Source organism: Protopterus annectens, chromosome 2.part2 (genome assembly GCF_019279795.1).
Source record: "Protopterus annectens isolate FY-2018-M chromosome 2.part2, PAN1.0, whole genome shotgun sequence".
Classification (NCBI taxonomy): Eukaryota; Metazoa; Chordata; order Ceratodontiformes; family Protopteridae; genus Protopterus; species Protopterus annectens.
In genome coordinates this window covers 1,107,325,655-1,107,338,149 of record NC_056730.1, presented here as the reverse complement: position 1 = coordinate 1,107,338,149, position 12,495 = coordinate 1,107,325,655, and the positions used below count along the sequence as shown (strand labels likewise).

The 12,495-nt window shown below is 38.5% G+C and overlaps 1 protein-coding gene across 1 annotated transcript in view; it reads left to right on the top strand.

Moving 5' to 3' along the window:
• Nucleotides 1–12,495, top strand: part of DOCK8 (dedicator of cytokinesis 8) — a 1,731,107-nt gene that overhangs the window by 1,281,178 nt on the left and 437,434 nt on the right. The window contains exon 34 of the mRNA XM_044064485.1: nucleotides 9,859–9,946. Coding sequence (XP_043920420.1) covers nucleotides 9,859–9,946 — 88 coding nt within the window. The remainder of the gene's footprint in view (nucleotides 1–9,858; nucleotides 9,947–12,495) is intronic.

Here is a 12,495-nt window from a genome sequence, read left to right as displayed (position 1 = left end):
GAAATGTTTGTTGGGAACTCGTGCAACTGACCTATCTGTTCTAATGTGTGCTTTGGCTAGAGAACAAGGTAGGGTAGATGAGCTACCTGTTGAGTGGTTACCGGATTTCCTCCTTCACCCAAGAAGAGGGCGGTATCACAGAGGCATGCACAATTTCACAGTATGATGAGTAACAGAGAAGGACAAACTGGACTAGAATTTGTAAAGGCAATTGCCAAATTATTGAAAATGTGAGTAGACTGGAAAAGGTTCAAGTGTGCACTTTTAACTTATTCAGAGTGGTGTCTCACGTTTTCTGTATGATCGTCCATATTGCAGTTGTGTACTACTATTACGGAGAAGGGATGTGTGTATTCAATGGAAGCTGACTTCTTAGTATGGTTCACCCTGCTCATCTGTTGATATGTAATTAGAAGGCATGAAACCTGTCTAATATCACCTAGGATGACAGAAGGTATAGTGTGCATCGGTTCGTGATAATGGGAGACTATTGTGCTATACAATCGGTGAAGCTGTCATTTTGTATTTCACAGACTGCGTTGCTGATGGGAGTGTGTCTTGTGGGTGTACATGTTTGGTTGCAATACCTACTGTAACTTTCGGCACGATGTGAAGGTTCTGTGCAATTACGTGCTGGTTTACTTTAGTGTTGGACACTGGGATATGACTCATTGGATTTTTTTCCATGTGTATTGCTATTGTCGGTGATTTGAGAGTCGATTACGTTGGTGTCAGTTAAGTGGATGTCGGACAACTGAAGTGTTGGTTAATTGTGTTGTCGGTCATTTGGTCTCGGTATTGTGGGTGTCAGTAAACTGGCTGTTCGGGCCGTTCGAACAAGTAAACTAGATCCATATATATATATATATATATATATATATATATATATATATATATATTAGTATTTATTTTGTTGTTGAGGTTAGAGTTCTAGAAGCATAATCAGCCAGTCTTTCCTCACCTGACAACATTATATGTTGAATCACAGCTCCAATGTCATATGCAGAAGCATCACCTCATACTGCAAGTGGTAGATCTTGATCTTGATCAGCACTTTATTATATGATAGTCGCACTTCATGCTTTTTAAAAGCATTTTTTCTTGGCATTTCCATTGCCATATAATCTGTTAATTTAGCATACTTTCTACAGGTGCCAGTACTGTGTTCCGATTATGTGTAGATTTTCCATAAAACTCGGGTCAACGTAGGTTATTTTGTCATGCTTCATCACAAACCAATAAATTAAATTCATATAAAAAAATGCTAAAGTAAAGTTAGGGAGGCAAAACAGCTGAAGGATGATTTATTTTTTAAAGTAATACATGACCCAAAAAAACTTACTTCACAAACCAACATTTTGATTTTTTGCACTCTCAGACAAATTCTTGCAGTGACAGACATACTATCAGTAAATTATTGAGGTGATTGCTGTTTGTCTTATTAGTAGCTTTACGTATTTCAGTATTATGTCTATCACCAGAAACACTTTAGGCAAGATACTGACATGTTTGCTGTCTGTCTTGTCAGTAACTTTAGGTATTTCAGTTTCATTTCTGGCACTAGATAACAATTCTCCTCAGTCCTATAACAATGAAACTCATTTCACAACAATAAGAAACCCACAGAATCAACAACGTATTTTAACTTAACTACATTGGAATCTGGCTAGACCAATCTGCAAAATTCCTCTACCACATCAATACTACAAAATCAAAATCAGCATTCTTTTATTCTGGGCAAGAAAGATTTCACACTTCTTGTCCGCAGATGGAGACATAGGTAAAGGAGTGTTACTTTCTCAACTAGCACATGGATTGTCCATCATAGCCAAGTGCATGAAGAAACTACAGACTGCTCTTCAAACCACATACAATGCTTATGCAAATTCATCTCATTAGCATTCCACTGAGAAAACCACTGATCAATTCTGCAAAGAAGTGACTATCTCCCGATAAAACAAAAATCTACTCATCTTCTTTCATTTCTAACCTATGAAGTCTTGCACCTAAAAACCTTTAAGTACTTTGCAAGCTATCTAAAAGATCTTACCACCTACAGACCCAGATCCCAGGACTCTCAATTTATTGATTAACATTTGTTTACCAGGAAAGTCCGACTGAGACAGAGGCCATTTTCATTGGAGACCTGGATAGAAATGCTCCATAGGCATATCTTTGGAATGTGAGAGAAAAATGGAGTACCCGGAGGAAACCCATGCAAATGCAGGGAGGACATGCAGACTTGCACAGAAGGCACCCCAGCCGAGAATTGAACAAGAGAACTTCTTGCTGTGAGGCGTCAATGCTAACTGCTGCATCACTGCACCACTCTGACCTAATATTCCCCACAGCAAAGCTTAGTTAACAAAAAACAGCTTCTCCATCTAGACACCTTAGGCTTGAGAATGTCTCCTATCAAACATGAAATCCATTACCTCCTTCCAAGAATTGAGACACAAACTCAAGCAGTTCCTCCTCTTCTAAGCAACCTGCAAATGATTTCTAATGAAGGAGTCACTTGAAAACTGCCCAAACCCATGTCACCCACAACCCACACACTCCTCATGCTACATAAGTCAGTTACTAGTTAAACACCTGCCACTTACTGCCATAGACAGTACGTACCCCATTCTCCCCTCTGAGCTATTCCCATTCAGCCTTCACCCATTTCTACCTACTTCTTAACTTTAGCCTCCCTGCACCCCCTCCCTTAATCATGTTCTCCACTTATTCTGTTGTCCTTCTCCATTCTTCCATTTCCCTTCCTTAAAATCTTTGTCATATACCTAACATGTCTAAAGATTAACCAGCAATGGGTGAAAATGTTACTCTGCTAACTTTCCAATTTGTGTTCAATATTTGTGCACAAAATGTAACAATATGATTTTGTACTATTTCACCCTATTTTTGATTTACTTTGATAGTCACCTGGTCTAAGCCTGAAAGTAGTACATGTAGATTAGTATTCTACCTCTGTTAACAAGGTGGCAGATAGATGGACTAGTAAATCAATGAACATATCAATTTTCTGAAAGACCATTTCATTGGAACTGTTTCCATTAGAACAATCAGCCCCACTGCAGTGAAAAAAAGCAACATTATTTGTGGGTGGAGGAGAGCAAGCTCCAACATCTCCCATACCTAATATCTCTAAATATGTTAACTCCAAGGTCATATGGCAGTAAACCAAATGAAAACATTCCTAATCCACCTCTGCTCAGTGAGGTAGTGCCAGACCACATGGAGTAATCAGTGAAGCATGGAAATCACTGTACTCAGTGATTAGAGCCTTCAGCCAAATTAAAGTCTTGGTAAATCATCTAGATACACAGCCATGTTTAAATCTTTAAACAAATGTTCTTATAATTATTTTTATAAAATGGAAGGTACAGAACTCATTCACAGCATTAAATTGTTATATGCAAACAAACCTCTGTGTGTATTAATAATTCCATATTTCTTAGAATTATCACTTTTCAGGACCCAGTTCCAGTGATGTCCACTGTCATTAGTTGTTCCACTTCTGGCAAAGGCTGTACTTCCATGTTAACAGTTTTGTTTACTGTTAACTTGTAATCCCCACACAGATGAAGAGAATCATCCCTCAGCGGTTCCTCAAGTTTCAAGTTCCCAGCAGACTTCCCCCATCTACAAATCCTTCTGTATGCTGAAAACTATTTTGCCTCAATAAGTGACTAAATGCAAGGAAACGTTTATGAAACCCAAATTAAACAGAAGTCATGCTGTTTGGAACCTCCAGAAGACTCATGTCCTGCATGTCCAATTTCATCATCCTCAGCCACTAACAAAACCTACTAGAATCAACAATCTCCATCAAATACTGGGGCCTCTTACTGAACCAAAACCTAAACTTCCAACTTAACATTCATAAAATTAAAGCTAAAATACACCAAACCGTTTTCTAAGCATAGAAAATCTCTCACTTCTTATCATCATCAGGAAGAGAAGCCATTAGGGGAAGGCAAACTCATGATCTAAACATGCTCTCCCAGTAATCATCTCAGCCTGAAAGTAAGCTTTACCTCAGTAAAACCAATATTCAGTAGGAAATGCTATTTCCTGTATGTAGCACCAAGAACAGAACAGCACTGCTCAGTACTCAAAAGGGCAATCTGCCTCCTAAATCAGCAAAGAGCAAATCTACTGCTCGACAACCTCTTATTGAAATTCCTTAATCAACCCCCTTCTGCTACCTAACAGGAAGATTCACTATAAGAGTAAGAACCAATAACCACATATCCCAGCCAAATCTTATATCATCTCTTCAAACCAAATTATCCCCCAAAACTGCAACAGGCATTGTTTCACCATATTAGATCTCAGACTCTGAAAAAGCATACTGCTGAGCAATAGGGACTCAGCTACCTCATCTCAGTTTAGAAAAACTCTCAAACGGCACCTCACTAAGTCAGCGGAATACCACAGCTTCCCAAATATAACATAATCTAACCCAATATTCCCACAGTTAGAGCCAGATCATGGTGAAATGGGACCCTAAGCTGGGATAATGGACTTGATGCACCCCCCCACCACAAAAACACTACCAATATCCCATTACTTGGCTGTCTCTCCTTAATTCCCATAACATACTGTTCACATCTGCCAAAGCACATATTTCTTTTTTTTTTTTACAATGATCACAGATATTTGGATGTAAAATGATCACAGAGATTTGGATGTAATTTAAAACTGTTATTTGAAATTTTACAGCAACAACCATTTTCTAAACAAAACAGCTTCATACTGAAAACAGACTTGGCATGAGTAACAGTAAACAACATTTCCCTTGAAGAGCACATTTATTGAAAATACATCTGGCAATCCATTAAAATAAAAGGTATGTGCTGGGACTCAAAGTTAAATAGCATACAGTAAAGCATTAAATAATATATATGTGAAAGGCACAAAAATTCAAAAGATAAATGTGCAATGCATTTGCTAACAGCTTAGTACAGCCCACTGGATGCAAGTGCCCTTTACAGGCGCAGCCTATAAGCACTGTCTGATGCAGTAACTTAATCAGAGACAACTGAAGACAGAAGGAATCAAACCCTGCACTACATAAGAAGTTCAGAGCCTTACTCATCCAGATAGACTGTTGTAGCCCAGAACAGTGCAATTCACAACCATGTACCTGCAAAAAAGGTTAATTAAAATGTACTGAGAGTTAAAATATTACTATTAAACTTACAGACTTCATGCTGCCCAGTATATTTACTGTCAGATAATAAACACGGTGGCAGCATTTACAAGAAACTAAGAATTATACCCAAAGAACATGGCTCATATGACAATGATGTCTTGCTTACTGCAATCATTTCCTTCCTTAACACTATAACTGCTGTTGGTACCAATAATGTATTTATACACACAAAATAAGCAAACAAAAAAAAACAGTTATAGCCACTTACATGACTGTATACTTTAGGTATCTGCTTGAGAAAAGGTGAATGAATATGTTTATAAATAATGGGCCATAAATATATCCCAACTTGCTGCTGTCGAAATCAAACAATGGAACCCATTGCAAACCTTCTATGCCTTCTCAACTTCTTTGTTCAAATCAGAGACAAAGACCCAAAAACCAAAAACAGATTTTAAATGTTTCTGTTATATACTTAGAGTGTTAGTAAAAAAAATTTGCATTAGCAAGCATTTTCTGAGGATATAAAGTCTGAAATTCATGCCTGCTGTGATTTAATGCTGCAGTCAATCACAAATTGTCAGAAAGCCACAAAATTTACAAGGAATAGAAAGAAATAGCTCTCAACTTTTTGCTCAAGAATTCTTAACAAAACCAAAATGACAAGGGAAGAAAGGCACATATTTTAAATACAATTTTCATTTATTTAGCTATTTGATAACTAGGTAAACTAAGTGTACAAAGTATTTATTTTCAGGGATGACACAGGAGCACTATTTGAGTAACTTGTTCAAAGTCACACAGTAGGCAGATGGAGGTGGAAGAATCCAAACCCTTTGCTTTTGACTACATGACGTAGGTTGCTCATATCTCAGAGACTTCAGACAACTTCAATTAACTTGAAATTCATTTTCTGAACAATAACTATGAAACTGTAATGTCAGCATTATTGATAGGCCATTACCCTCAGTGATTTGTCAGAAAATCAAGAAGTTAAGGAAAGCTTGAAGTTAGTGCAGTGGATTAACTATGACACTATACTGGTATTACTGACTAAATGTCATCCCTATGATTTACATTCCCTGTATTTTCTATCCTTCTCATGGAGGGCAGTTTGCAGTCATCATCCAATATAGCAGTAAGCATCCTAGATCCATACTTGATCCATCACCCATGCACACACATGCACTCACATATACACAACACCTGTAAAACATGAATATCTGTCACCTATCCTCACCTGCTATGAAGTTCTCAGTAGTGGTCTACCAAGGATGTGCACTTCAGCACTTCAAAAAATATTTCCCATTTGCTCAAAGAGTGCTAAGATCTCTCCTGATGAATTCATATATCCTAATGAACTCTGATGTGTGCTGATGAAAAACAAGATTTGCTGTTCGATTCTCCCTGTCAGTTGGGAGTGCAGTGCTGACACTTGGAAGGGAGAAAGTGAGTGCTGACACTGGAAGGCCACCTGCTATGAAATCTTCTGTTCTGTGAAAGATATTGGAGCATTTTGTTTTCTTTATTTTTATTTTTATTGCTAGAGTAGCCCCCCCAACAATAGGCCATAGGCAGCTGCCTAGGTTGCTTTGTGCTGGATCCTGCCCTGCAGTCTCCAATCTAGCGTCTTACTCAGGCATTTTCTATCACAGTTGTGCTCTTGTCATTTTTGTATGTACAGATGTAGTATGAAATTCTATTCATCAATGCATTTGTTGCAACTTTCCTATACCTCCACTATGAAAATATATATTTGCCTGTATACTGTACATGGAAGGCATACTGTTATGCTTTCGTTTGTAAACTGGGCTACTTCTAAGCTTTTATTTGTATTTTGTTTTTTATACTATGTTTTCACTTGTAAGTGTACTGTTGTCACTGTACTGCATTTTTACACTCAGGCTGGACAGGAAATAAGTTCACATGGATCAGTGCTGTACACAGGTCAATGAAGATAAATAAATACATAAATAGTTTGATATTGGTAAAAGATATGGCCATCTAAATTTTGACTTAGCCTTATTCGGTCTGATGCAGCAAAAATGCATAAAGTGAAGCTAAGTCGATATATACAACATAAACATTACAGAGTGAATGCAGAGTAAATGCAAGACAAGTAATTTTTCTGTCAAAAGTACCCACTCCATATGCACCTCAAACAGCTATCTAGATTACCCAAGTCTGTTTCCAGAACTGAGGCACCAGCACCTCTGGTAAAAATATACCATTTGAGCTAGCAGATCATGATGAAGCAATCTTTGTTTTATCATTAGGGTGTGTGGCAGGTGTGGCAGTACAGCTTACCTTTCTTACAAAACCATCAGTTTTCAAATATCTTATGAAATTATCTCTACGTCATTAAATTGCAATGATGAGTTGACAACACAAGCACTTTAAAAGGACTGAGACTTACCAGCACCCAAACAGAAGGACTTTATTGATGAAAACAATTAAAATAGTTTTGAGGCATGTGCCTGTTTATTTATTTTATTTTTGTTGGTTTCCCACAGCTAACCATCAGCTTGCCTTCAGGTTCTCTCCATATTCAACAGCTCTGCCAGACCCACCTTAGCCTTCCCAGACTAGCCACAATCCACACTCAGGGCAGTGAGGAGAATGAGATCCTAGGCAGAAGTAAACTGCTGCTATGGAATTTTTTTCTTTTTCCATACCACTTCCCACCTCTTTCACACACCTGTGACATCCTTGGAGCCACATGCAAAGGGGTGTGTGATCATATCATCCTACTTCCACAGCAACTCAGCCTTCCCCCATTCCTCCTTTAGACAATGACAATCCCACTCCCACATGACTCCAGCCTCTGCTGAACTTCTACCACAAATTGCACCCACGTGCATGCCCTCTGACCAAGATAGGCACACCCATCCTTGTTGCAGAATATCACACACCCAAACCACTAATCAAAACAAGTCATGTAGGCTGTAGTCAGGGCTTTATCCCTCTATACCATGGCACCAGTAAATGCAATGTTTATGCTACGCTATCCTGTAATGCGGGTTTAGTTCCTCATTGTTTGTAGTAAGCTTGAGCTTAAAAAGCACCATCGGTCACATTGATGCTGTGTTTTAGCTTCTAGAAAGTGCTTTCGTTTGCGCGAGAGAGATGTCTGGGAGGCTAAGAGTTTAGAGGCGCACAGCTCTACCCTGGGAGGGTGGAGAGGGGCTGGGATTTATACTCTCCTTTATAGAGAGAGGGGGTGAAGGTTCTGTGGAACCGCATGTTTGGCATTGTGGCATGTTTTGTCTGTTTGTGGTATTTGGGGTTTTTCCACATTTTTTCCTAACATAGGGCAGTTTCGTAAGCCTAACATCTTTTGAATCCATGGCAATTTTTCTTTCAAATTTTTTTCTCATTTTTTATTGATTTCTGTTATTTTTTTTAATTTTGATGAGTTACTTGACTTTCCTTTTTTTTTATTATTTCCTTTCATCTACTTTGTTTCTTATTGTGTGTAAGTGTATTAATGTTTGTTCTCCATTTATTTTTAAAACGAGGTCCTTGGAGGGGAGCTTTGAGCTTGCCTATTGAGATCTTTCCTGAAATAGTCTTGCCTGGTCCTGGGAGGAAGGCAGTTGTAAGGGCTTAGAAGCAGGTTGTGGTTCAGGGGCACTGGCTCAGCAGCTGGCCCAGGGGTCTTGCAGTCTTGATCAGTAGTGGTAAGAAGGATTAGAGAAGTTCTTCACTGTGGTCTTTTGCTTTGGGGTGGGGTTTGGGTTTGTGGTTTTCCAGAGAAGTTGTCAGTGATTCAGATCTCAGGATAATGGATGCTCGGTGGAGTGTGGAGCATTGTGTGTTTTGTTTGTGATAAATGAGATCTAGTGATCTTTCTCCTTAGCATCTCGAACAGTGATTAATTGTTCATTGGTTTATGAACTCCAGGAACCCGTTGGGCTAGAAAGTTAGGGCTTGAGTAATGTTCCTAGGTATTGATTCGTAGTAGGGTATCAAAGTCACCATGGTGTTTGAGATTTGTTTTTACATACCAGTGTACTCCTCCAGTGTCTGTGTGAAGGCTGTGTGGGGTTCCCTGGTGGCCTGTAACATGCTACAAAATGTAGAGCAGTTTTTCCCCTATGGTTTTGCACCTGGATGGTTTTTAAGGGCATATGCTGCCACCAACCTGGAGGTGTGGGGTATCCTTTATTTATATGGATACAATATGGATTGTGTTGTGGTGTGGGTTTTGGGGGCCGAACGATGATATGAGATATGAGTAAAACCTGATGTGTGGGGTGCTCTCAGGAGCCCTGAACCAGGTTTCAGTTACAGCACAGACATCTATGTTCTTCTCCATACTGAGAGAAGGGCTCGAAGTCGCAGCATTTTGAGATTTAGACTTCTGGCATTGAGCAGCATTACCCTCAGTTTCTTCCCATTTTTATTTTCTATTTATTTTTTTATGTATTTAATTATTTATTTATTTATTTTTTTTCATATCACAGTTTCTTCTCATTGCAGGAATTATATATGGCATTAAAAATACATGGCTGAGAAAAATGTTTGCTGATTGTCAGTAAAAAATGAAAATGACTGGATAGATACCTTTTGTTTGTACTCGTATTCCATTCTTTTGCAAATGTTTTAGAGCTGGCAAGCATTAATTAATTAATAAATGCTTCCATGTCTCCTTATATGTATGTGTGAAAGTGTATTTGATTCCTGCTTTACAGGAAATGAGAGACTGTCAGTGGTCAGCGATAACCTGCGATGGAGAAAAGAGCAAACTCAATGGCGACAAGCAAATGAGAGGGCAGATAAGTATGGATTCTGAAGTTTGTTGCTTTTTCTTCTACATCTGTTTGTGTGTGTGTGTGTGTGTGTGTGTGTGTGTGTGTGTGTGTGTGTGTGTGTGTGTGTGTGTGTGCGTTTGGCGTGCATGCATGCGTGCACATGTGCGTGTGTGTTTGCATGCACTTGTCACCAATCTGTCAAATCTCCTTCATGTTTGGTCTGACAATTACACATGGAAGAGAATTTAAAACTCTTGTTGTTCATTGTTGTACACCATCTGCTATTCGTAGTTTAATGTTAGTAGATGTGATCACTTATTGCTGAGTCATTCCAGAAAAATAAAATTAATTTTTGACTTTGTTATGCTTATCAAATAACTCAAATTCTGTTGCCAAAGGGCAGCTAGCTCATGTCTAAAAACTATTACTTGTACGTATGACTGCCACACCTACCTGATTTCCAAATAAGCAGACAAAAAATATAAATGACAACCTTCATTTTAAATAACTGCATTGGTCATGAAAATAAATTATTCAAACAAATAATGAATATGTAGTAGTTGATGTGAACTTTGTTTTGCTGCTACATCGTACTGTCATGTACAGAAACAAAGTTGTTCCACCAGTTTTCAGACATTTCACTGTTAGCATCTTATACTGTACACTGGAGCATGACACATTTGTAATGCATGCCATATGTGGCATCAAGGCAAAAGTCATTACATGCTACACCGCCAAAATTCTCTGAAATACATCCCTAGGAAATTTTGGGAAGATGTCAGCAACCTCACAGGATGTAACCTGCCTTACATTTCTACAAATACTTCCTTTAGCTTCTCTGCAAATAATTTCCACAGACATTTTAATACCCTTACCAAGTGTTCTGCAGATAACCCGACAATTCCCTCATCTTGTTCATATCGTCCTCTCTTTTATTTCCCAGAGATATCATCCTACAACATTATCCCTTTACTGGAAGAAATATAATGGGAATGGCCCTCGGGTGTAGACAACCGACATCCATAGCTTGTGACTTCAGTGTTGCTCCCCTAAACCAGATCTTTAATCTTTGTCTTACTAGCAACATCATCCATCCATCTATCCAACCACAACACCTTTTTCCCATTTTTGCACATGGGTTTGGGATGTCACTTCAACAGTGACAATCATCTACAGCCAAGGTTCACTGCGCTGGGTGACTAAGCCTTACCATAGTTGTTCTTCCACACCACACACTCACATGCAACTCACACTTATGGCCAATTTACAGTGTCCAATCCACCTACTGCATGTCTTTGGAATGTAGAGGGGAAGCTGGAGCACCTGGAGGAAAACCACGCAAACATTGTGAGGATATGCTGACTTCACACACAACACCATGCCTTATATATATAATGAAAACCTGCCATAGTAAAACACTGCCCAAACAAAACACTCTCATCACATCTTCACTCCATTTCCAGCTTCCCAACCCTGTACAAAATTTTGAAAAAATTGTCAACATTCACCTGAAAGAATATATTACTTAAATATCACCTTCTGTCACAAAAACAGCATAGCTTTTGGTCAGGGAGGAGCATGGCCACAGCCACCTGGTCTTTGACCAATGGAATTCTAATGCTAATGGAGAAAAGCATGTTCTCTGGTACAAAATTTTAAAGACCATGTAACAAACGGAGATACTGCCAGCCCAGCTATCTGGAGTTTTGTAAATAATTATATGTCATTTATGACTATTAACATGATTTATATAGAAGTGTAACAAAATGAAGATACTGCCAGCACAGCTGTGTGGAATTTTGCAAATGGTCATATGTCATTTGTGAATATTAACATGATTCATATGCTTGTATTACATATGTATTAGAACTGTATGTCATATAGGATGGTTTGTACAGACATGTGTGCTGAAGAGATATGTTGTAGAGTACTCACCTTGGAGATGTGTCCACAGTGTACCCTACTGGAAGAGAACAGAAATGTGCATAAACTATTGTAAACATGTAAATGTATATATTTTAACAGTGGAAACTGGAACATAGAGAGTTAACTTGCAAAACTTCAGAAAAAAATAGATGAAATAATTTTATAACTGCACCATAAAATATGGTTTCAATGCAACAAGGAGACAGGATGTCTAAAACTAGGGAACCTTCTGCATTGCCTTGTAAGTGTTTTATTGTTTTATATCTTCCAGCAGCTGCAAACATCTGAGGGCTATGTATTTTCACAGGGTGATGCTAAATGCTGGCAGTTTTTAGCAATGGGGGTTTAGCTTGGGAACTAAAGTCAGGTGACAAGAAGTGATGTTATCCTGCAAGCTAACCCAGCAGTAATATTTGATTAATTTAGGAACTCTCTGACAAAGAGACTGTGCATTTTGTATTTGCCTTTGACCTGACAGCATCAGCTGGAAGACCCACTCACCACATCTGTCTTGCCTGGCTCTGTAAGTAAGTTAAGCAGGGAACAGTAATTTCTCTTAGATACAATTAGGAATATAGTGAAATATCGCTTAGTTGTTTTCTTTATTTTTTGAGACTGTCCTGCAATGTTGTTTTAAATATTTCCTGTGAT